This window comes from Gymnogyps californianus, chromosome 2, assembly GCF_018139145.2.
Source record: "Gymnogyps californianus isolate 813 chromosome 2, ASM1813914v2, whole genome shotgun sequence".
In the NCBI taxonomy this organism is placed as follows: domain Eukaryota; kingdom Metazoa; phylum Chordata; class Aves; order Accipitriformes; family Cathartidae; genus Gymnogyps; species Gymnogyps californianus.
Window position 1 is genome coordinate 65,789,488 of NC_059472.1, and position 26,331 is coordinate 65,815,818.

Genomic DNA, 26,331 nt, shown 5'->3' on the forward strand with positions numbered 1-26,331 from the left:
AGTACAGAAAGAAGCGCTGAGCTGCGTGGGCAGCCTTTCCTGCTGAGAGAGGTGGTGTTCTGCGGAAAAAGCCGTGTCTCACATAAAAGCATCTGGGAAGGCTTTATTCAGCTTCCTAAGTGTACCTTATTTTCTAGAAAGCAAGAGCTGCACTAGAGCACACGCAGTTGTCAGAGGTTTCCTTGCTTTGAGTAAGTGAGAAGATCCACAGTGACTTTTTTTTACTTTTTCTATGACAAACTCCCAGACTAGGAAGATGAGAATAGAGTACAAATGATGAACAGTGAGGCTTTGTACGAGAGCTAACTTCATGTTTGTTCTGCAATATGAGCTCAGTGCTTGTTTTTACCTGGTTATGAAAATATGAAGATTCTTACATTTTGCCATTTCATACTTAAAGAATAGCATAAAGGGCATCTTACAGGGTATCCTTTTGATCCTGATTGTTATAATTCAAAGTACTGTATTCAGAAGACATATAAAAGTACGTTTTAATCCAAATCAAAATGACAAAAAGGAGTATATGTTGGAGAGCTGCATTTGGAGTATACTTGAAGTGAGTTGTTGCTTTGTTCTCCAAGTGCTCTGAGACAGAACAGGCTGTTGCTGTTATACGAGACCTTTGTACACTGATTCCCCGCCTCTCCCCAGCAGTTTAAGAAGTTCATATGCCCTGGTATGATACACGCTTGAACTGGCATCTTGGTAAGCAAAACAGGTTACATTGAAGTCATTGACGGGAGCCAGAGAGGGAGCATCAAGTGTGCACTGTGGCTTGTGTGGAGGATAGAAGTAAGGAGGCCCTGTGCCCTGCTCTGGAGTGACCGTGTTCATGAGTAACTGTGTGTGCATGAGCGTGCACACAGGCATGTTCATGAGTAATTGTCTCCGTGAAAGGAATTGCAGAAAGCTGACTAGATGTCTGGCTAAACAGTTACTGAATCTGTTTAAGCTGTTGCAGGTGGATCATTCACAAAAACAATCGATTGTTTTCACAGAGTCGGTTATGTCTGCCCTGCTTGTTTAGCATGAGATAGGGAGTTGTTTTGCAGTGCATTGCAGGCTGGTTTTGTTCAGCTTCGTACTTGCAGCTGTTACTCGTCCACATGTGCAAATTTTTTCAACATTGCTGGAACTAAATGTTTTTCCTCTTAAATTAAATATGTCCACAATTAAAAAAAAAATTCCTTGGTGAGCCAGGTTCCTGGTGGCTATGGGATTGCTGGGGGATGGCCAGTGGGGCTCGCTGACTGAAGATAAGAATTGGAAAGTGGCAGCGTGTAAGTCTAGAAGTGGGAAATGCTGCTACTTGGCTACACACAGCTAGAACTACTTTGTGAGCAGAGTCTGAGCACCATAAAACAGCTGGTGACATGTCTCTATTTGAAAGATGGTTTTGGCTTACAATCCACATCCACATTCCATGAGTTACAGAGCAAACTTCAATTAATGTTTGCATTTTGTTTGGTAGGTGGCTTTTTTTTAATGTTGCTTAGGATAATTTGTGCTCTTCCCTTTTTCCTGTCTTCCTTCCCTCTTACAGTATGTGGTGCAGTTATTTCTCTGCAGTCTTACTGTTTTCTGTCAGCTTTCTTCTCGTTCTCCTGCTTGCTGCTTAGGGCCATAGGGAAGGGTGTTCAGCTCCTCCACCTGTATGCTATGTCAGTAACTGAAGCTGCCTCTTCAGAGCAGAGCAAGGAAGAGAAATGCTGGTATCTGTAATGGTATCTATAAACTCAGAAGTCAGCAAGGTCCCATGCCGCATCAGTGTGACATTTCCATTGTTAAAAGGGGTTTCCCAGAGTGGGAAAGGGCCCTGTTGAAGTCAGGTTTAGAAGCAAAAACGGCTGTGTAAAATCACAGGCGAGTTCTCAGCTGTCAATACTGGTTCGTTAACGGTTCCACCTTTATGACAAATTAGATAAGTGGAGAGAGAAATGACTATAGGAATCAACTGGGAATTACTTCAAGTGGAAACACCCACAATCATTAATGAATTTTCAGTGTAACATGTCTTTATTAAAGAAAGCATGCTCTTCCCCCCCCCCCGCCCCAAGGCAATAATAATGAGCAGCAGTACTTCTAATATTGGATAAAGAGTCTAAACAAAGGCAAAAACCATGTCTAGCAGTAAATTACTGCTTTGATTTTTATTTTTTGGTTTTTTGTTTGTTTGGTTTCAGTGATACCCTTGATCCTGTTTGATATTGCAAATCTCCATTGCTGTTTAAAAGTTTTCCCATAGAACTGAGAGAGAAATTATGACAGTTCAGCAAAAGTGAATGAATGAAAAAATTGAAATGTGTATTTAATGTAGGACCATTGGAAGTACATCCAGATGGAGAGATGGTGGAATACTGGTGCTCTCTTTGTAGGAAGATTTTATTGCTGCCCTATTGAGGAGTTTTTCTAAAAGTTGTCAAGTTTTTGAGATAAGTTTTGCATTCTTTAATGCACAGTGGGCAAAAGCAAAGAGCCAAAACATTGTGATGATAACATTTTATAGTTCATAAAGGCACTTTAATATCCTCGCTTAGCAAATGTAATTGTTGCTGATGAAGACTGGGAAGTTAATACTTACATGACCCAAGGCAAACAACTTTGAAACAAGCCCATTCCTGAAGTTTTCTGTTTTAGCAGATGCCTTGTTTCAGACAAAACTTCAAATACCCGTGACTCATGGCCACCAACTAGAAGTGTTTTGTTGTTCCTAAGGGTACAAAGCAATTTCTTTTATGTTCTGGGCAGTGAGTCATGGCTGAAAAGCATGTCAGTAGTGCTTCTAAAGGTAAATTGGATACCGTGATTCTGTGGACAACATCTGGAGTTCATGCACTGTTAGTTATTTGTGGGGATGGACTCTGGTTTGCTGTCGTGGATTTACTCATAAAAGATGACCAAGTGGTTCATAAGGTTTATTCTGCTGGTGTGTTTCACCTCCTCTGGAGTCATTGATGACTGAGCTTCCACAGTTTGATGCTGGTTACAGATAGATAAGACTGTTGATGGCTGTGATTTCATTAGAGATGAGGCATGGGATTGTGCAATGAGCTGATAAGGCCTGGCCTGATTCAGCATGCTCACCTGTTGCACACGTATCAGGATTTGCAAAACATGCAGACCACTGTTGCTTCCACTTGACTCCTGAGCTGGGTCAACAGTGCTCTGTTGTACTGTCTTGTGGGGTGTCCAGCCTCTCCATCAGACTAGCTCAGCATCTGTGCCATCAATTAGTGTCTGTGTGGTTTCTGACTTCTCGTTGCATTTAAGGTGAAACGAAAGTGCCTTGCCCTCACTGCGAGCTAACCTGAGAACAGCTCAGCCTCATGAAATTACAGATGTTTAAAAAAAAAAAAAAAAAAAGAGACCCATTTCCCTGGCAGTAAGGAAGGGGGTGTCACCACTTACTCTAGCGCAGTAGCTGTGGATGTGGGAGGGAAGTGTTCTCACCTGCTCTTCCAGGTGAAACACTTCTGCCTGTGCATAGTTGGCAGTGGCAGTCATTGATTTGAGCTGCCTTGCCTGCCTGCAGGTCTGAAGTTGTTTCTTCCTGTGTTGGAGGGAGTTTTATGCTCTGGGATAGGTATTCTGGCTGCATATGTGCGACTGCCTCTCTGTGCTACCCTCAAGACCAGAGGTGAGTGGGGCATTTCAGCTTCCCAGGCTGCCACACCTGGGGTTTCTCTGGTTTTGGTAGCATCCAGATGCAAAGGTGTGGAGACTCACACAGCTGATTCCAAGTCAGGGGTGGAAGAGTGTAGCTGATGGCTGGCATGTCTTTGTAACTTCTCCCTCGGGGGACAGCTCTTCTTTGCTCAGAGCAGCAGGCATCAAACAAGCAAAAGGATGGAAGTTACCTGGCATCTGGAGTGCAAGTATTTCATGGTTCGTGGGGCAACTGGGCAAATAACTAAGTTCCCTGGTGTCTCCTTCCTCAGAGGCATGGATTTGATATTGTGAAGGGTGTGGACTGCAGCTGACTTCCCCAGTGACTCCACTTGTCTGCTGGCAGTGTTGTAGATGGAAGATAAATTGCTCATCATTGCAGTCTGACAGCTGCCTAGAGAGCAGAGTAGGATTAATTCCTGAAGTTCTTCCTTAACTATTTCATTTACCTGGGTGGATGTTCACTACTGAATTTCTAACTCCTTTACAGGAATGAATAGTAATATAATTATCTATCTTGTTCGTTTCATGTACGCTTAGCATCCTAGATAACACAGCTAGTATATTGTTATTTAGCTCTCTTAGGACAAACTCTAGATTGTTAAAATAAGCTGGTAGTGCAGTCTTACTGTATTTGGTAGAGGCTGTTGCCTTGGGCTATGGCTTATCTCATTAACCAGCCATGAAAACTGCAGTTTTCCATCTTTGCTCTTCATCAGGTATATTACTGTTCATATTATGTATCTGCAATTTATTCAGGGCAGTAGTGGGTAGGGTATTTGTGTATTTCTGGTGTATTTACACAAGGCTGCTCTCTGATGATTGCAGACTCTGGAGTTGGGTCTTTTAATGCCTGTGTTGATGGACAGCTGCTCTGTAATTAAGTAAGAAAATGCCCTATTCATTCATCAGGGAGATTTGCTTACCTTGTATTGTGCCATTCAGTTACCTATTGAGGTGTTACTCTGTGAATGTGCTGTAATAACAACAGGCTGTTGGAAAAGCAGGTAGCAAAACAATAGCCTGAAATAAAATACTTTCTGGAGGCATCTCAAGGGTGGTTAATAGACAATTCCTGAGCTTTTAGCTGTTAAAAGTCTGCTCTGAGCTCCAGCCAGGTTACAAAACATGTTTTGTGTGGCAGTAGTATGGATCAGTGAGCCAAAGGGTTATGAACAGTTAAAAAAATCCTTTCTGACAGAGTTCGGGCCCTTGTTTCGAAAAAGCTGTTGAGAGAGTGTGAAGGAGGTAGGGTTTCTCCTGGGTCTCCAGCACAGGAGTTTGATAGTCACTTAGGTAAGTGGAATTTGCAGTGTGTATTTGTTGTTTCAAACCCATATTCCTCTAGGTTTTTTTTCTACTGATAAGATATTGGTTGGAGACGGCTGCTTAGCCACTCGATTTAGTATGGCCACAGCCTTCCAGGAGGGAGAAGACTCGGGGTACAGGGTCCTGGGAGAGGGGCCGGGGAGCTGTGGGCACCATGGGCTGGGACTGGGTCTGATCGGGAGCAGGCAAAGACCCAGTGATCTGCTTGGGAGCTCAGAGGGGTGCGCTGGCAAGGGCTGGAGTGCAACCCAAATGTGCAGACTCCAAACAGTGACACTGTGGCCACCTTTGCTATTTTTATTAAAATTTTAAGTGGTACTTTATGAATGTATAAAAAAGAGACCCTGGAGAATGTCGTGTATTAAAATGTCTAGGTTTAGGTTGTAGTTTATTAGAGTATTTTTCTGAAGATGAGAGTCAGTTGGGTTTTTTTGGGTGTCTTTGGTTTATTTGGGACCTTGAAAGAGAAAATTCTTTTATAAAATGAAACTTTATTACTGTGTACAGTTCTGGGACAGATGCTGTATGTTGTCATGTTGCTCTCATTGGAAAGCAAACATAAATATAGCTACAGCAGTGTTAAATGCTGTGACTAACCTAAGATACTCCGTTACATACTGTTTAAGATTTTATGCAGCCAGGCATGTTATCTTCCACTGAAAGAACATTTGCTACAATTTTATTTTAGTAATCTGCAAGGGGTTGCTAAGTGTACATGACAAATGGATTGCTACCTGCAGTATTGTGAAGAATATTGTAAGAAAATCTTGATAATGTTTTCTGCTCCTTTAGTACCAAAGAAGTCCTGTGGAAAAATGTCCGTGTACCCTTTTTGTGTATTTTCTCCCTCCACTGTATACCTGCATGTATGAGGGGGGAAAAAAAAAAACCCTGAAAAGTATCTTTATTTCGTTTTCCTCTATTTAATTGCTGATTACTTTATAAGTAAGAAGACTCTTAAGTCTTATGTTTTTATGTTTTTCCCTTTCTATTTCACCTGCTGAATAGCTAACCTATACTTCTCTTTGTATTAGATAGAGGTTTTTTCCTCTTTTACTCTAAGCAGACACAATGTCTTCTTCCATGGTGCTGTGGAGGTTACCGTGAGGTGACCTCTGCTTTTTAATTTGCAAGCAAAACAAACTTTGTGTGAGCATAGTCAAGCATAATTTTTTTTCTGATTACGGTTTATTTTTTCAAAAAACAGCATGAACCTTTTAGAAAACTGCCTTAAGTATGAATGTACTTATCTTGGCTGATGTGATAGCTAAATGGAAGCTGAAAGGGCTCTTTGGAAACCACTTTTGTATCTGTGGATAGTTGGAGTGCCAGAATTACAGCCAACTTGACCAAAATGACATGCTTTATGTATGTTAAGGCATATGAACAAAGCATGCTACCAGGTTCATTTGCCCAAACTGGGAGCTGATTTTACAGTCAACTCATTTCTTTGCTTCAGTCTTCTTGAGTTTGCTTTTTAATTCTGTGAATTAGCATCAATACACGTGGGAGGACATTTTCTTTATATCCCGCATTAAATTATTCTGAACTGTGTAGAAGCCCTGACAGTGAGGAGTTGAATCTCTGTCTCCTCATCTATCCTGTTAATGGGCTTTTTGCTGTGTATTTTTGCACCTATTTGAAGCAGTGATATTAGTTTTCCAATTACTGTTCAAGCTTTTTGGCTGTGCTGATGAGCAGTTATGCAACACGTCTGAGTTGCTTCCTTTTTCCCAAGAGTGGGCAAGGACCGACAGGACAAGTATTCACTTCTACGTGCAAGTTAACTCTTGAACTGAAATTCAGAGCTCAGGCTACAGGTACTCTGAACAGGTCCCTGATAAATGAGGATGAGAGGCTGCTAGCTATTTAAGAATGGATGCTGCGTGCTAGCACAGTGTCAGGAGAGCTGGATTTCAGTCTGGTGCTTCTGAAACGTTGAGTGCAAATCGATGTAGCATTTTCATCTTTCACCCATTGTAGGAAGTGGTGAGTTTTTATTTTATTTAAGGTTAATCAGCCCAAATGGCACTGATTGTTCTAGCGTAGTGGTTAAACAAATACATGAACCCTCATGTGGGCTTGTTACTGTGCTACTTGGTGCCTCAGTGATCTGCCCTACCAGCTTCCAGCATCTCTGTCTCCTTAAGGGACCTCCACCGTGCCTGTGCTGCTGCCCTTTGAACATGGAGCAGCTTTGCCAGGTTTGTCAGCACAGGCATCTCCAAATGAGACATCTGTGTCTGGTAGGATGCTTGGGGGTGAACTGCCAGGTGGTAATTACCGGAGCAGAGGGCTGCCAGGGCTCCATCTATATACCTAAATCACAGAATGACTCAAAGTCATCCAGCTGTGGTGCATCACCAGCTTGTTTAGATGCTTAATTACATTGCCCTCCCTCTTCTGCTCTTCCCTACAGTAGTAATACCCATCTTATGTCTGGTGCTTTTTAAAGAAAAGTTAGGCCAGGGTTCTCTGCTCTCTTTGGGGGTTTGTCCTGTTGACAGAAAGCAAAAGGATGGCAATTAAAATCGTGGAACTTGTCCAGCTGTGAGGTAAGGACCTCCTTCTGATACGAGGTGGTCAGCAAGCTCTGGCTGAGCCAGCTGTGCCAATTTTAGGAAGTTTCCATTTCCTTTTGCCACCTGCCCCTTTGGCAGAGGTTACTGCTCCCCTGGCCGAGTTGGCAGTGTGGACGTGACCGTGCACGCCTGCATCACGTGCTGGAGAACTGTTTTGGTGTGCGTGCACGTGTTAGCTCTCTGCCTGGATGAGCGACCTGAGCAACTGTGTGGCATCGCAAGTGCTGTGCAGTGTGATGGAATCGGGGGGAGAGTGGGCTCAGCCTCTTGGGGATAGCCCTGTGGTTACGCCGGATTAGCTGTGGTACGCAGCTGCATCCTAAGACTGCATTTTGGCACGTGCATGGAGGCTTTGCACTTCTAATTGATTTCCCTCACTTTCTCTCCTGCTTTGTTAAGTGTGACCTAGAACATGGAGTGCCGAGGCTGATGCAGCGCTCCTTGTGCTACAAGCAGTTTTATGTATTATTACAGGGTATGAATTTAGTTCCCTGTTTTTAATTAGGAGATTTTTTACCTTGGGTTGAGTGATTTAGATTTCTTGCTGCTTATCAATGGTTTAGTGGATGTAGTCAGATCTTGGAAGAGAGCAGTTCATACGCATAAACAAGGAAGAAAGAGGAGGTGGATCCTGCTTCTAGTGCTGGTGGATCATCTTTAAATATTTCTGCATGACTGTGGTTAGAAAAAAAGGCACCGTGTATTTGTGTGACTGTTGTAAAGCTTGCTATCTTTTTCTTTAGTATCCCATATTGTGTGTAGCTATTCCACCCCCCCATCTGCTTTACTTAATAACTAGAGTAAAATAGAGATGACTGTTCAACTCCAGACTTTTTTTTTTGGTGTTATATAGATTTGCTGAATGTATTTTGATAACAAAATTGACTTCTGAAGATATACCAGAAATGTACCAGTTCTGTGGACTGGTGAGATAGCATTAACTGTCATTTTTTGTTTGTTTGTTTGTTTGTTTTTTTAAAACATTAGCTTTTAAGTCTTATCCTTTCCTTCATAGTTTTCCAAGAGCCTCATTTGTTTGTAGTTCCAAAAGATTTCTCTTTTCTCTAGGAATTAGCAAATTAAACAAAAAAGAAAACAGTATGGTTTTGTTGTTTCTTTAAAATTGTTGGTTACCTTGTATTTGTAGTCTCTCTGCATTTATTTATTACAATGAAACAGAAAATAATACTTGAATTAATGCTCCGTTACAAAAGCAGTACTAAGTTAGGCATATAAATCACAGGAGTATATGCATTGCAAGGGATGGTATGTTGAACTAATAATCTGGAATAGAATAGCAACCGTCTTTTTAAAGGAACTGTGGTTCTGCAGTCGTCTATACATTTGTTGCTGAAAAGGGTTGTGTTTATGACATCAACAGAATGGATTTAGAGAATCAAAACATGTTCCATGGTAAAAGTGACCTGGAAAGAAACATTTTCATACAGTTTGATGTTGTCACTGTTTTTCGTTCATTACACACGCATACCCCTGGCTGAGATGTTCTTTTGTCTTGTTTGTTGGTTTCAGAAGCTTCCTGGCTTTTCTGTAAGCATTATTTAGTGTCCCAGATCTGCTAATTATGAGCTTCTCAAGCTATGGGCACAGGAGCAGAGGGGCAAACCTCCAGGCAGAAACCTAGTGCAAATAGCACTGAAGCAGCTGCAGACAAAAGGGCAGGCTGCGCATTTGATAACATAAGAAGTGAGTGCACTGGGATTGAAATGTAGGCATATGAAAGGTGACAAATTTAGCCCAGGGTAAACTTGCCTTTGGGAGAGACCTCAGTCCCTAGTAAGTGTCAGGTGTTCACAGCTTTTAAATCAGGACAGTTTGACTTGGCACAGATTAACCCTTTTGTGAACCCCTATCCTCAGTCTCTGCAACCCATATACATTTGGGTTTCTCTGGTCATGTTATCACTTTCTGCATGGGGAAAAAAACCAAAACTGGGTGAAATGTTGAAGGTATTGTGCATTTCTCCTGGATTTCCAGGCCTGTGGTGCTCCAGATGAAACCATGGCTCTGAAGAGGATGCTGGACATCTGGAGATCATGGCCACATCTACTCTAAGTATACATGAACTCCATAGCCAGAGTCAAACATGGCTTGCATGAGTTGCATGTCAGGAAGCGTAGCGTGTCTCAAGCATGTTGGCTTACCGAGCGTGAACAGAGCAGCTATCATTTGTAGGCAGTAGAGCAGCCCAGCTTTCCAGAAGCATTCGACTTGCTGTGTATAAGTGCAATCTTTCTTGTTTCTATGTAGAACAAATCTTCCAGAGCCAGAATTGAAGAAGTTGGTCAGCGTCAGCCTAATTTTTCTTCTTCCAAGCTCTTCTTCAGTATTTGCATGTTGCCAACAAGTAGCAACTTCAGACAGTATAAATAAAAATCACTGTCCTTATCAATGAAGGTTTGTGTGGGATGTTGTAGTCTTTGGACTGGTAATGCAGCCTTCCAGAAGCAAAAATGTGGCAAAGACTGGAAACTGAGTGAAGAGGAAAAATTCACGTGTTAGTCCTCGAAACTGGATTACCTTGACATTTGTCACTTCTGTAGTGTTTTTGCTTTGCATTAAAACCTCTTTCCAGTTTGATCGCAGGGAAGTATCCATTTCATGTTCCCCTCCCCAGGAATGATACCCATATTATAAGAGCTGAGGCTTGGCCCTATCTGGTTGTGTCTTACATCACATCTCCATTTGGTGACCTCACTCTTTCAAGGTTGCTAAGCCTGTTTGTTTGTGATGGCCCCAGCAGGCTGTTGCAGCGCTGGCCCTGTTCAGGGCTTCTGGAAGCCTGAGGTCTACAGGCTTTGACCCCTTTGGAAGGAGCACTATTGAGTACCAGTGTTTCCAGACAGCTGTGATTCATTCAGCGTGTGTTTATAGTGACACAATTGTTACAGCCATGGTCAGATCATAAATTGTGAACCTTGAGGAGGAGGAGAAGGTTGTGTTTTCCTAGCTAATTAACTGGGATTCAGAAACTTCATAGAATTAATTGATTTGTGCCATGAGTGGGTCAGTGATGTACTTTGAAAGCTCTTACGGATTTTCATGTGGCTCCAGGAAAAGTGAAACTGCCCCCCCTACCACTGTTGCATATTTTAAAGCAAAATTCTTCAGACTTTTTATTAGCAACCACAACAGACGGTCAGCTTCTGAAACTGCTCTGAGGTGTCAGACTGAAGAGCTGAAGTTACGGGTCCCATGCCGATATTGTTGGATGAAGTGCTGTGGTCTTTGTCATGTAAAGAGTGAGCGTAAGGATATATTAATATTAATTTAAAACCCTGGTATTTGGCATCTTTTCTTGGAAGAGTTATACCTACTTGCTTCTGTCATCTCTGTTTTTAAATTAGGGCCTTCATCACATGTCTGTGTATGGTAATAGCTTCTAGGGTGGGAGTGGCCTCATTAAAAATGTACTTTATGGTCATGATAATGTGATGAGGTGAAAAGTCAGTTTTTATTTTTTCTTTTAAATGCATTGGGTAGTGAGTGCCCTTGCTTTTTTAGCTTGAGCAAAGTAATGTCTCCTGGAGCTTCTTTACTCAGCCTGGAGTAGATGTCAATAGAGCGTCCCATTGTTTCCGTCTCTCTTGACTGCTACTTTAGGAGATATCTATACCTGAAGACAGAAGATCTCTTAATTTCTCATCTAATTTATGACCAAGGGGGAAGTAGTGGCCCTTTCAGAACTGGTGGGAGCTCTGCAATGCAACTGAATTTGAAAAGTCAAAATTCCACCACAGACATGTTGATGTGGATGCTTTCTTCTCCTTGTCTTCATTTCTTGGTGCACTTGCTGTGTGAGAAATGCTGGGATTTAGGAAAGGGAAAGAGGAGGCATCTGTATCCAGTCTGCAAGAAAATAAAAAATGGTAGCATAGACAAATTGAGTAATCACAGGACCCTGACATAGAAGAAATGGAAGATAAAACAAGGCTGGGGGGGTTGTTTCAGTGTTGCAGTTGTGGTGGGAGGTTTTGAGTTTTGATGGCTGTGCTTTACTGACATCATTAATGTTCTTATCTGAATAATTACATTAATAGTCCAATAATACAAGTGTTTGTGTGTGGGCAGAGTTCAAATCTTCAATGTATCTGATGTTCTATTGGGTGCAATTTTCTGCAAACCTGCTAACAAGACTGTGACCATTCATTTATGGTGTGTTTGGGAGCTTATCTGTGTAATTCAAAAACTTTACAGTGATTTTTTTAAAGTTCTAATTTTACTTGTACAAAACTTCTATGTTGATACAAGTATCAAAGCTCAACAAAAGGAGAAGAAAGCATATTTAGAACTTTAAGCCATAAAAGATCTTGAGAAGAGATGATAAACAAGAAGTGGCTTGAAAAGTGGTGATTACATACATTGATCAGCCATTTAGGCAGCACAATTGAATGATATTTTCCTTTCTGACTTGTGTGAGAAGACCAGCAGAATTGACTGAATCCAGGGGAGTTTGTTTAAGTAGTTGACGGATGATGTATAACTCCAGCAATAGTTAATCAATGTTATTGTAAACTTAATTAGGCTAAGGATGATAGTCACATAGCAGCAAATTTAGCTAAACTGGTGTGTGTATATTAATACCATACTTTATAACTGGCATAAACTTAAAATTGCACTTGCAAACCTTGCTCTTACAAACTAAATTTAGATGAACTGTCCGTTAACCAAACTAAAACTTCACTTGTGAGATCTTGCACTACCTAAACTAAGTATTAAAATCCCACTTGAAGTTAATAGGTGACAAGGAAAGGCAACAGTAGCAACTGGATGGAGTCCACCCTGGACACTGAACATTTGTAGTAGTTTTTTGAAGGATAAGCACTTGTACATTATTGTGAAATATAGTTACCAACATTTGGTTTTGGTTTTGCAGTAAAAAAAACCCCAGTCACCAACATTAAGAATCAAAGAAACCACAACTTTAAAAAAAAAAAAAAAAAAAAGGAAATAACAGTAGTACTTCTTTGAGATAGTTCAAGATGATTTTAGCATGGGTTTTGTCTCACTCACATTGGCTTTGAAGCCGTGATGATAACATGTTGGGGTTAAAGTTGTGTTTAAGGGTCTCTCTGTAGTAGGCTGAAGGCCTTTGGGGTTTTGGTTTTTTTAGGAACTGCCTATCTTAAGAACATAATAAAGACACAGATTGTGTGTGAGTCGAAAAGATAAAGCATTGAAAAGATACAGCATGAAAATTTTGTCTATGATGTCTTGCATTTCAGCTAAAGGCTCCCCAGCTTTATTAAAAGCAGTACATCTCCAGTGGTAGGAGAGCGAGTGGGCTTTCAGCCATGCTATTGAATAGGTAGAGATAATAGGCCTGCAGATCCTGTGCTTAAAGGCATCCCGGCTTCTTAAAGTTTTGTCTGTATTAATTTTTCTCTCTGTTTTCAGCACTAGCAGAGCTGTGTTGATGGCAAGAGCATGGTGGTGTTTGGGAAAATGGAAGCCTAGAAAGGGCGTGCTATAAACTGCATCCGTGCTGCAGTCAGGATATGTTCTGACTTGTCTTATTCAAGGAAGCCTTAGATTTCCTTAAAACTAGGATAACTTACAGCAGTGTGGAGCTCAGTCTAGCCTGAAAGACCTGCCCGTGGGATGGGGAAGTTGTTAGGCGGTTAGCTCACCTAGAGCACCATGTTCCTGTGCTTCTGCTGCCATTGGTAGCTGGGCCATATTGCTGCTAAGCTGACCTAGGTTTGTTGCGATCATGCGTTTGCCTGCAGAAGAGGCTGCCTTTGGCTGTGCTGGTCCCATCTGGTGGGTCAGTGCTGGTGGCACATGGGGCTTAGGCCGTGGGGGGAGCTGGTCTCACCACAGTGCAAACTCTGCCGCTGAGCCAGGTGGGTGCTCACCTTCCCTTCTTATTTGTGGCCTTATACCAGCTTTTCCTCTGTTAGAAATTCCTTTAACAACAAAACATTGATGTCTCAATTACAGTTTTTCAATCTGTGTTCTGTCTACCCAGGATGATTTTTGGGGTGTGTACAAGAGTGACCACTTGAGATTGCAGCCTGGCTTGCGAGAAGTGGGTCTGTCAGCTCCTGAGGTTGGGGCATTGTGCCGCCAGCTCCAGGGGCTGCTCTGGCTGCTCAGCCCAGCCAGCGCTGCTGCTCCTCATGCTGCTCCCTGAGCCCCCTGCGCCTCGCGTACCCCAGCAAAAAACTCTGGAGAGTGGGTTGGCTTGGTCAGCAGAAGAGCTTAAGCAGTTCTAGAACGGAGGGCAGAAAGGCTTAGCTAAGAGGAACTAAAGGCTTGGCTGGCTGGAGAACGGGGCAGAGTGTTGCCTGCAGACCTACCATCTAAATAGAGCAAAGGCTGTTCTCAGGTTTACTTTCCTTTTTGGCAGACTGTACCTTCATAGCGAAAATTAAGAGAGTCTGCAAATTGAAGAGCTTGTAAATCATGATTCCAGATAAAATGATAAAGCCCAGAAGGGTCTAGTTAGCTTTACACTTTGTTAGCTTTACACTTTTGTAGCTTGCACTGACAAGCTGAATCAGTTGTTCAAGTTCACAGTAGTGAAGTAATCTTTTAAAAGCTCTCTTCTTCTCTGAGACTCTTGTGTTCTCAAATGAACAATGATTAAGCAGCATCAAGCATCATGTGGCTCAGTGCTTACAAAACCAAAATTCACCCACAAAATTGTTCTGAGAAACAGTTTGACTTAGACCTTTGCATCAGAATCTCGTGAAGGCTTTTTGGGGAAGCAAGCTGAATTTTTTCCAATTTTTCAGAGGCAAAGGTAGTTTACAAACCACTGGAGTCTTCTGTGTAGTTAGGAGCTGACTCTTCACTGAGTGTTGGGTAACGAGTGTAACAGTAGTTATACTTAACTCCTAAGTTTGAAGAGCAGAATTATTTGTTGGTTTTGCATTCAGTGGATTGTAATTTCCGTTTTTTAGCATGGTTTCTGCCATTTTTTGGAAGTTTAATTTCCATTTGGCTGTTAGAAATTTATGTTCTCAGATAAATAGGGATGTTTTGTTATTACATGCATTTTGTCAGGTTAATATACTGTTTAAGAAGCTGTACAATTAAAACACAGGCAATATTAGCGTGATACTTTCTGGTTTTGTGAGGATTCTTATTTAAATGTATTAAAACAGCTTTTATATTGGACAGGGACATATTCATTTTTAATAATGAACAGCATTAGATAATTGACATCATATGACTTCTAAAAATCAGCACAAAGAATAATAACCCTCCATCAACGGTTATTTAGTGGGTTTTGCCCAGTGCCTGCAGCTTGTACTATTTAGGCAGACAAGACAGTGTGCATGTTGGGAGTGGGGTGAAACTGCAAGTATTTTTTTGCAGGATGTTGGAGGCAAAATTGCTTTCCTGGAATGTGGCAATTCCTGAATTTCCGTCTAAGGGGAAGCCAGATGCAATCAGCTGTGTCACTGCCTGAAGCCGGCCTGGCCTCTGGGTTTTCTGCCTGCTAGATACAGAGTGGGAGCAGGGGGAGGGACTTCGAGCTGGGATTTATCATCTGGTGCAGAATTTCGTAAGAAAGAAATCCATCCAGCATCATGCACCTGCATGACAGGGGAGTGGGGACATTGTTCACACCTCAGTTATTTAGCTGCCCTGGCTGTAACAGTAAAGTGCCTGCCAGAGAAGCTTTTGTGTGTTTTCCCCAGGAGATGCTAGCTAGTCATCAGCTAAGCTGGTGGGTGGGTGATCGGCACTGAGTAAGCCAACAGAGGATGCCTCAGCCATCTTCAGCTCCCAGCGCTTAAATAATAAAGTATGGGAGCTATGGGAAAGGACTTGCATGCGGGGATGGCAATGGGCAGTGAAAGGGAGGTCCCTTCCAGCCCTGCCTTCTTGTGCAGGGACAGGGGAGTAGTTTGTTCTCTTCTTCCCATTTCTGGGAGATATTTTAAAGCTCTGAAAGAAAAGATTTCTTTAGCAGAGGGGAAATGTGATACGCTAGAAAGAAAATAGCTGTAAAAGAGATTATCTTATAAAACGTAAAACAGTGTAACAAAAAATCCGAGTTTGGGGGCTGGCAGTATAGTGGTGGCTTTTAAAGATTTTAAACGACCAAGTGGCTGGTTCCAGCACATAAGCACCATTCCTCTCTTGAACGATTGATGGTCTTAAGATATCAAAATATAAAAAGATGAAGACTTGCAGCATACCTTAGGTGATTAAGGATGGAGTGGCTGTCACAGTCGTGTTAGTTCCAGAGGGTACTTTGTATTTTACAGATGCTAGAGATGGAAAAAGGGTTCTGTGGGGAAGCAAAAGGAGGAAAAGGAAATCAGATTGCACCTGAGGACTGCAGTGAGGCTCCTGAAGTCATGTAGAGGAGCAGATCTCGAGTAATCCCCTCTGGACATAATGGGGAAGAGGGTTTTGTCTTACACCTGTAACAGTGGTTTCTTTGGCAAAGAGCTGCCTTGGCTTGGACGTTTTCATAACTCTCCACCCATCGATTTGGTTTTGTGTTTCAATTTGTATATGTCATGGAGAGGACAAAAAAGACTTAATTCTACAGATTTATTAAGCTGACATCTTTCTCTGGCTTTAGCTCTCGGGGCTGTCCAAGGTCAATGTTATTGAGATTGTGGTTTATGGCAGTGGGCATTGAGGAAAATTGTTTTACCATGCTTATTTATTTTATTTTAATATTAAGTGGAGCTAAGAGCATTGCACTTTACTAAATGAATCTTCATTTAATTGTCAATAACTAAAAGCAAGTATGAACGGTTGTAGAAGAGTTTCTTATAAAACACTTGCATTATGGATCAAATAGAGTTTCTTCTATCCCTGAAGTTTTTATTTTGTTTCCTGGTCTTTAAAATTCTGCATTATGGTTGCGTGTGACATACTTACAAAGAGAGCAACCTCATCACCTGCGAAATGTTTTTCATCTGCGAAATGTTTAATCTGGCATTTCTAAGTGATGAAATTAAAGATAAGAATAAAAGCACCGCAATAGCAAAATCTATTTCCAGCTGCTTCTGCATAGAAACAGCTTCATACGCAGCACACCAAAAAGCTTCCAGTCTTACCTGCTATCCATAAACCCAGAAAGAGGCTCTGTGTAGGAAGAGGGAAGGTGTACAGATGTTTCTTACTATTAACACCAGGGATAGGTAGTGGGAGGGTTTTTCTAGATGGTGCCTGTATGCTGTCTTTATGATGGAGAGAAGTAATACAAGAGTGTAAAAAAATTGTTGCACAGAAAATGCTGGACCCCAGGGTCTTTTGAATTACAAGTCAACGGAATGTTTTCAACCTATTATTTAACTAAGTATCGGGGGCTAGAACATCGTAAAAGGCTGGTACATGGGGAAGGTTTCCTGCTGTGGCACTTCATAACCTGAATCGAGGCAGTGAATCTGTGTAAAGGCTATATACAGAGGAAAGCTAAGGTGGGAAAAAATCTGAAATAAAGGTGTATTAGCACATTAGTGCTAGTGACCTATTTATGTGTAACATAGATACAGAGAAGGAAAAAACCCTTTGGGGTTATATGCCTCATTGATGAGTTACAAATGAATGTATGTGGTTGAGCCTGCACCCCTCCGGCTCCTCTCCTCGACCCTGGCTGGGGTCAGCCCAGGCTGGGTCCAGTGCCATGGAGAGGACTTTGTATCGGTGAAATGCTGCTGCTCTCTGTTTCCTATTTTCATGACTCAGGGCAGGCTTAAATAACATGGTAGTTAGGTCTTCTGGTATTTAGTGCTTTACAGCACTGTGAGTTTTTGTTGTTGGGAATTGTGCGATGGTGAGAGGCACGGCAAGGAAGTTTTGCAGTCTGGAGGGGGTAGCCTCAGCTTAAGTGCTCTGCGTTGGACATCTCTCACAACACCATGAAAATCTGTTCCATGACTGACTGGTTGGAACAACAAGGGAGCCCTGTGCACATATGCAATAGATGGCTGTCCCTCCACAAGCAGCTCTGCAGTTAATGGAAACGATAGGATATGATAGAAAATTCTTGAGTGTAAAGTCTCTGAATTGGGGGAGTCCCAGTCTGCACCACTGGTGACCACATCACAAGCTACTTCAAGTGACAGGGGCTGGCAGTTGGGGTGCCCATGGCTCCTGTTGCTGCTATTGGTGGTGTCTGGCCAAAGGTGAACCCCTGTCTCAGCATCTTCTGAAATCCCACCTTTGCTGGAATAGCTGGGTCATTTGCACATTGCAGACGGGGTTATAGCAAGTGTTTATATTTATTTGTGCTCCAGGTATTAAAGAAGCACAATTTGATTCATGCATCCTTTACAAACAGTTCGCAGGGCTAGGACACTGCCTGAAGGTGATAGTGGTAGTGTTGTTACAGCAGTTGGAGGAGCTAACAAACAAATTTGGCTTAGGCAGGAGATTTTGTTTTAATTTGCTGATAAACCTCCAAGCTATGTTGTTTCCTCTCATACTCCAGAATTAGGAGCCATTTACTCCAAGCTTCTCTTTCAAGCTTTGTCACTTCATTTTGCCCTTTTGTTTTAGGCAAATCTCTTGGCATGTCCATGCCTCAGGTTTTGTCAGTTTTAAAATGAGGATACATTTTTCTTAACTGTCTTCCAGGGAGGACTTGTTCATTGTTGCCTCTGAAGTAGAAACTGCTCTGCATATTGGAACAGCTTTCCAATAGCTAAATAAGCATTTCTGTTAAAAGGGTCCTCTGTAACTTAGACTGAAAGGGAAATTTGAATGAAGCACTCCGTTGTGCCATCTTGTGGTGTCCCCTGTCTTGTTCAGTAAATTGATTTGAAAGGTGCTTCTCTTCTCTCTCTCTTCTCTCCCCGCGCTCTCCCCCCGCACTCTCCCCGCTCTCTCCTCTCTTTAAACACAGCAAATTTATTGCCAGCAGTTCTGATATCTGACCCCACTTTTTTGTAAAAACCCATTTCAACTAAAAACTGTTCCCCATACCATCCTTTGCCATCCAGAAAATATGGAAATTGGTGGCCCATAACAGATCAGGCTTGAGTTTTTAATGCAGTACAACGGCAGTAAGGACCAGTGAAAAACTGTGCTCCACACAGCGTGCCGGTGGCAGGGCAGAGGGCAGGCAGGCAGGCTGTCCGTCCGTGTCTCCAGCAAGGGGACCTTGTTGAGTAAGCTGTGGTTGACTTCAGGAATGATCATAGAGAAACATGCATGATCGTAGAGAAACATGCCAGCAGAGCAGTCCTTTGTGGGGCTGGCCGAGGTCATTACATGCGCTGCAGAGCTTGCCCCCGTCTTGGGCAGGAGAGAATCATACTGATGCAAATAACAGCTTCCCTTACTGCTGAGGGTCTGCTCTGGGTTGTGTTTTGCGTAGGTCTTTGGCTGGCCACACAGGCACCAGCGACTTAGGCAGGCCTGGGAATGTGTTCAACTTGGCTAAGGTCAGCTCAGGGAGGGAGAAATTCTGAAGCATCTTCCCCAGCTACAAAAGACTTCTTTAGTGTTGGTGGATAAGTAAGTAGGCATTTGGAACAGGAATGAATAAGGTTTGTCAATGGTTTTATCATAGATGACACTTTAAAAGTAGCCGAGACCAAATAATCAAGAGTCAAATTCAACGTCAGACAACTAAGAGGGCTGTGGGTGAAGGTGGTGGTGCTGCGAGCCCTTAGGTTGGGGCTGAACTGGGCTGCTTTGCTGGTATCGGCGCTCTGCAGAGAAACCCACCATATGCCAAGTGATACCACCATTTCAGAAGCAGCATATATGTTCGTGTTGTGCCTGAGCTAATTAGCCCTCCAAAAAGACCTCCAGGATGTCAGCTAGCCTCTTTGTGTAGGGAGGCTCAGTGCTTTTAACAGAGACCGCCTCGCTCGAAACCAGCTCTAATATCTCTAACATGATGCTGAAAGGGGCCTTTTATCTAATCGAACTCCAGTTGCTTCAGGATGGAGCATTTACAACATCAGGCATGCAACCCGGGAAATGAACTGTCGATCCTATAGGGACTGAGAGAGACTGGATGCTCTAACATGTATTGATTCATTCGTATTTTAACAAAATAAAAACTGTATTAGTGCCGCTGCTTTACCTCACGTTATCATGTGTACATTAGATATTGAATCAGCAGTAGTAATGGAAAGCTTATGATAGAAATCATAAAGCAACTAATAAGTGTGGAAACTTAAAAAATAATAATGATATTTGGGATAATAATGGTAATGAATAATGATAAAAATAGGGATGGTATAACTAAGAGGTATATAAAAAAAAGTGACTGTCTTCTGGACTTCAAGAAATTCTCAAAATGATGGATATCTAAATAAGAAAACCTGTCACAAATGCTTCTTTCCTCAAGTAAATTATAATGGAAGAAACCAAAGCAGTTTTGAGGCTGACAAAATGGCAAATGCTGGGGGCGAAAGAAACCATGGTGGAAGGAAGGAATCACAGAGTGTATTTTAAGAAGTAAAACTGCAACAGTTGATCAAAAAAGTACTAAGCTTTTTTTTTTAATTATATCTGTGTCAATCAGTTTCCAGCAAGATAAAAACATTTGGCTAATCCATCCTTTTTTTGAGATTTCACCGGAGGGAGGTTTCAAAACATCTGTGCTACTGAGTGGAGCAAGCATCACGCAACTTCCTGGGGCCAATGAAGTGCTGAGGTGGTTTCATTTTGTTTTATATTTAATCATGAAGCTCTGTATGCTCACTGTGTTTTCCAGAACTCTTTATTCCTGAGCATTTTAAAAAGGGTAGTAGTGATTTTTAAAAGATTTCTTTCATTTGCTTGTGAATTTGAAACCACTTTAAATATAAATAAGGTGGCTTGAGTTGCTGTGGTCTGTCTGGCAAAATAGATGCAATTAGCACAGAGCTGTGTTGGTCTAATGATCTTCCCAAGACTGACAGCCAGGTAGGGTGGCTGGGTTAACCCAGTGCAACCCTGTTAATTTAACTTACAGTGCTAAAATGGGTAATAAGGCTAGGATTTGACAATAAATCACGAAATGCATCTGTATGTTTGTTTTGTTGATATACTCACTGAGGATCTGTGTTCAAATTAATTTTATTTACTGAAACAAATTATTTATCCTGGTAAATAGAAGATGACCTTGTAGGTCGTGAGTCTCTGGAGAAATAATTTGCAGAGTACGTTTTTGGTGAATGTTTCCAAATTAATTTCCAAATTTTAACTTGTTTCATGTACATTGTGAGCAGTGTAGGGAGCGTTATGGAATTTGGAGTGATAAAAACATCAAGAAATCATCAACTCGGGTATCTGTGTGTGAGTAGGAGTCATTTAACATTCAAATGATAATTCTATTTTGTGCTTGAAAAAAGGCAGAGTAGGAAGACAGACTGAAGCTATTGTAAACTAAATATAATTCTCTTTTATTGTCCCCTCCATGGAGCAGCAGCTAGGTTATGTACCCTGTATAAAATTCGCCTGGATGTGCTTGTTGCCTTCACATCAGTCACTTGCAAACTTTTTGGCTTACAGGTGTGTTAAAGCATGAATCCACTCCTGAGTCTCTTTCTTTTCCCTGCATGTGTTTATCTTTTGATGGGATCTTTTAACTTTATTAATGATTGAATACTACTTGTGACCAAACAAAATGGTTATGGAGGAACGGGGCTGTGACTCGTTGAGCTGAACAAGTGATCATTTTCTTATCAGAAGGTAAGATAAGGTAGATCATACACAGACATTCCTGATGGGTTGTAAGCAAGGGAGCGCTTTCTTCACAGTTGTCCCTGGAATAGGGGTCTGCTCCTCCAAGTCTCTGGTTTTCAAAGTGACTTTGGCCATGACACTCCTTCTCCTGTACTCAAGGTTCCCACGGTGCAAAATAACTATAACGGTGGCAGAATCTTCTCTCTAAGATGCTTGAGAACTGCTGGAGAGTAACTGGTGGCTACTTTTGCTTTTTAGTTTCTTTGTATGAAGAAATTAAAAATGCCAGGAAATCTAGAATCTGCCTATTCATAAAACCCAGCACTCCTGGATACTTCTGAAAGCCCTAAACAATTGCGCAATTAAGCACATACTCATTATTCGTGTCAGAGGAATGTGGAGAGACCTGGGACTTCCTTCACAAAAATAGCTTGGTGCCTAAAAGGCGACTTGAACTGTCAGTGTGAAAACACCTCCGGTGCCTCTGCCTTTGGCGCCAGCGTTGTATTTCTCAAGGGAAGGAATAGAGTGATCATTGTTTTAAGTAGTCTATAATATATGTTCTGTTGCCCTTGCAAATACTAACAGCCATGCAGAATCCTATTGACAGAGACGTGGGTGAGCTGGTATCTTAATAGCCATTATTTGTTTATGCACTGCAGCCATATCGAGGAGAAGGAGGTCACTGAAAACTGTTAATGTTTTGCAGCTTATCCAACAAGTCTCAAGCTGATTTCGGGTAGAGGCTACTGTGTTGCTAAATGTGAACAAAAATGGTGATGTAAAATGCAGGTGTTGCATAAAATTTTGAAAAGATTGAAAAAAAAAATCAGAAAGCAGTAAACTAAAGCTGATGCTGTCAAAGGCCATGATGCATACTCATGGATTTTAGCAGCTAAAATTGTGATAAATGCTAAGCATCCTCTTGGCCGATTCTGCCATTGTCAAAAACAAAAAAAAAATCTAGTCCTGCTGTTGTCAAGATGGGACATTAATTTTGCAGTAATAGTTGACCTTGTGTTCAGTTGACTTTATGTAAAAATAAAACTCTTACTTGTTTGTGACAGTCTTAACTGTGAAAACTGTAGAAACCTCAGTGTTATTGGATTAGAGGGCTCAGGTTTTTTTGTACTATCTTACTGCTCAAGAGTCGTTTCTTTACCGGCTGGGTGGGGACTATCATCTTACAGCAGTCCTCTCCTTTGTATGTAAATGCATCTTCTTAAGGTAAGTGGGTACTTCAGCTTTGTTGGTTTTAGCAAGATCACTTTGGGAGCATTGGTACATCTACCACGAGAATATACACTGACATGTGCTCTGTTGGAACATCCTTTTCCAACATAATTGAGTTACAGCCTTCTGGTTACCTGGTTTGCATTTAACTTTGTTATTTGGACTGCTCATGTGTACTGTAATGATGTTAAAGGGACCCTGTCAATGCTCATAAAGTAGCTTGAACCCATATATACAGGCAAATGTTTTATAACAGGACTGTGACATGATTTTCCTGTAACCAGCTGTCCCACTGTGGTGGCATACACACAAACACTGATGCCTCTAATGTTATAGACCACTACCTAGAAGGTAAATATGGAAAGCTGCTCTTCAAAAGTTGTCCTTTCCCCTGACTGTCTCACTTCTGCACCTTATACATGGTGACCAGAAGCAGATCAGGAGAAGTTGTTGCAGCTGCTCTACTTACTGCTCTGGAGGCATTTTGCTGGTGGTGCTGGTGCAGGGAGGGCGCCTGATCACCTACTCCTCTTCAGAGCTGGGCAGTTTGTTTGTGGGTGTGATGATGGGTAAGAGGGGCACTCTTACTGATAGCGAAGCTTTTCTTGTGAGCACACAGGGGTGTGACCGAGGGTTTGATCCTCCCCAGAGGTTCCCAGGAGAGTCATGTGCACCTACTGTGGGTGGCTGCCCTGAGGAGGTGGGTGAGGGGGGGAAAGAATCAAGGCTTTATTACTGTGAGAGAGAGCTGCTGTTGGACTGGGGAAACTGTAGTTGTGCAGTGGTAAAACCCCTCAGGTTGACCGTTCCCCTTTCTCTGTGTGCTGGATTGTGGAAGACATACTTGTGATAGCTGCATTTGGGAGGAGAGCAGGAGAGACTATTTCTCCCCCAAGTGTGAGCGCAAGGGGACGAGGCAGGTCTGTCTGACAGCCTGGACGTGCCAGCCGAGTGGCAGCAGTGGCGTGCCAGACAGCATAACGGCCCTTCAGTGAAGGGGTGAGCCTTACAGGAGGTGATGGTTACTATTCCACAATGATTTGGCTCTGCATCAGTGATAACCAGGGCACTAGGTCTAATCACATCAACCCTGAAACAGTCTGCTAATATCCAGCACTAGTACATAGCAGCATTCGTGCTCTTAGGTTTTAGAAAGATGTGGTTCAGCTGAGATACCGAAGCCGAAATCCAATCTCTGAAGCATTTGAACGGCGTTCAAAACTGGGTGCTGGGTTGCCTTCTCAGTCTGGTTCTCTGTCTCTGAGTGAGGAACATGTTTTGTGTCAACCTGCTCATCTGGAGATGGATACTTACTGAGCAGAACTGAGTTCAGGAGGTCCCAGTTGTGTGAAAAGCTCTGCACGTGCTGCAGGATTTGGATCCAGATGTTTGAATTAAGTTCGTTTCAGGTTTTTGTCTGGAAAAAGATGAAGCCAACAGTAGCTAATTCCGTAGGCAAGTAAATCAAAAAGCAATACTCTAGTTTTGCAAAATGAGTCATCCCTTTTGCAAAGCGTAAAATCTGTGAGTGGGATGTGCTGCTGGAGATTGGGGTGGTACTTTTCTATATCATTATATTTCGATTGGCAATAACTTCACTTCCGAAATATTTGTTTCATTGTGTTTTCTCCCCAGAGTCACTGGTCTCACTAGTTTAATCACATTTTTCCATTGTCCTTGCTGGAGAAGAAATGCAGGTGGTGTCAATGAGAAGTCTTTGCATTATTACTCTAGAAATGCACCGAGTATGTCCAAAAGAAAATGTTTGCTTATGGTCTCTTATATTACTAATAATACCATGTTTATCTTGCACATTTTTGTTATATTTAAGTACATCATATGTTCCTGGTAGGACTTCTTATCCTTGCTTCTTTTTAAAATGTCACTAAGATTGCTATTAGATGTTCTTGAGAGATTGATTAAATAAATTTCTTCAGTTCAATGCTGTACTAACTAGCTTATAGCTGATCAGATTGCAGCAGTCTCTTCAGTATGCTCTACTGGATCTGAGCCCAGTTTTGCTTCCTTCAATGTATGACAGCAAAGGGAATCAACACTCACTCTACTAGAGGCTTTTTCCCTCTGGTTTCAAGATTTTCCTGGAAAAGAATCTTTAATAATATTCCTGATAAATATTTCGTACAAATTCTGTTCTTTTTTTTCAATAGGTGTTGGCATCTTGTCGGGCATTTCTTTTAACATCTCGGATTCCCACCAAGGTAAAGGCACTGTGTTTCTATAAATATTCTGTTTTTTCAGATACAAATGTAAGTTGCATAAACTAAGTTGCATAAACTTAGCATATTTTAGTTATACATGTGCATCTGTTTGAAAAAAATAATTGAGGAATGGTATGTTGCATGGTGTTGAGTTAGAATGGTGCTTCTGTTAGTGTCTGTCTTAAATGGATTTGTCAGTTTATATATACTGTTTCAGAGGAATTTTAATTTCCAGAAATGCAGGTGGGTGAAGAATTATGTTGGAAAAACCAACCTGAAGAACTGTGAGATGAGCCTGATGACCTTTGTAGTGGGCCAGTTTATGTCCAAACAAGTTGATGGTGTTATTGCATTTAGTGTTTGTAGGGTCAAATAAGAATACATTTGATTTGGAGACAGAAATTATGTTGAGTTTTATTAAATTCTGCTGTTTTCTGATGATTTCTGTGGTTCATTTTGAAAAGCGTCTTGCCAACCTGCATTGCCAATGCCAGTGAATTATTTTTTTCTATTCCTGTGACAATTTGTAACGATTCATTGTAACTTCCACATGAGTGAAAATGACTGATGTGGAAGAACATCTCTTGTCCAGCTTGGAATCAGTGAATGGGAATTTGGCATATGTTCTATTTTGTTGTGTTTCACACATACATACATGTGTGTAAGTATGTATGCGTGTGTATATATATATGCTTTATAGAAGAAACAGGATCAATAAATGGAACAATTGATATCAGGTTTTCAGTTGTGGTCACTGGTAAATGTGATTGTCCCTTACCTATAATTTGAAGATGCTGACTGAGAGGTAGGATGACTAGTCTGAATTTCTGCTGAAATTTATTTCCCTCAGTTGATCACCCTGTGCCTGCAGCACAGATATCTTTGGTTGGTTGTCTGTTGGCTTTTGGATCACTGCAGTTTGCAGCCTGTTTTTAAGACAGGGTTTGGTGACTGGTTGCATGGAAACATAGAGCCAGTTGATGAACAGCTCAGACATCAGTGCAATGGCAGTATGATGGACAGGTGGTGATGGTGATCTTGTTAAATAATAGCAAAGCCATTGTAATTCATCAAAAAGCCCTTGAAGGCTAGGGCTCAGTGTACTAAGGAATAGCTGTACTTCTAGTTTAGCATTACAGACACTTCTCAAAACTCCTTTTATTAAATGGATTTACTTACTGGAAAAACTTGTTTCTGTTTTCATGGAAATATAGAATGCATATGCTGTACTAACAAAATTGTTACTTTAGTGATAACAAATGGAAGAAAGGTGATCAGAAGAAACTGTGTCTGTTCATGGTTTATGTCAAAATTAAACTTTTTATATCTGAACAACTATCAGAATGGTTGAAAATGCATTTCTTTTCTAGCAGAATTGGTGAAAATTACTGAATTTTCTAAAGTCTGTAATATTTTCAAAAGTTGCTCAGAAGCTTTCTGAGCCCGAGAACTTCCGTGTAACTGGCACGCAGTAATTGCTAGCGAGACAGCTGAGAACATGCAGCAAAGACTCTTTATTCCTCCAGGGACCTCTCACAAAATTAAGTATGCTGAGAGATGGCCAGTTCTCAGTGACTGTCGTGGTTTAACCCCAGTCAGCAACTCAGCACCTCGCAGCCGTTTCCCCCTTCCCCTCCCAGTGGGGTGAGGAGGAGGAAAGGAAGAAAAAAAAAAAAAAGTAA

General features: G+C 41.7%; 1 protein-coding gene across 6 annotated transcripts in view; it reads left to right on the forward strand.

Annotated features, from left to right (window-relative positions):
- Nucleotides 1–26,331, forward strand: part of CARMIL1 (capping protein regulator and myosin 1 linker 1) — a 202,768-nt gene that overhangs the window by 58,543 nt on the left and 117,894 nt on the right. For 5 of the 6 annotated variants that reach the window (XM_050891525.1, XM_050891527.1, XM_050891529.1 and 2 more), the window contains exon 3: nt 24,599–24,649. In XM_050891525.1, coding sequence (XP_050747482.1) covers nt 24,599–24,649 — 51 coding nt within the window. Of the gene's footprint in view, nt 1–3,832; nt 3,886–24,598; nt 24,650–26,331 lie in introns of those variants that run through there. The other variant, XM_050891526.1, reaches the window with a different exon arrangement.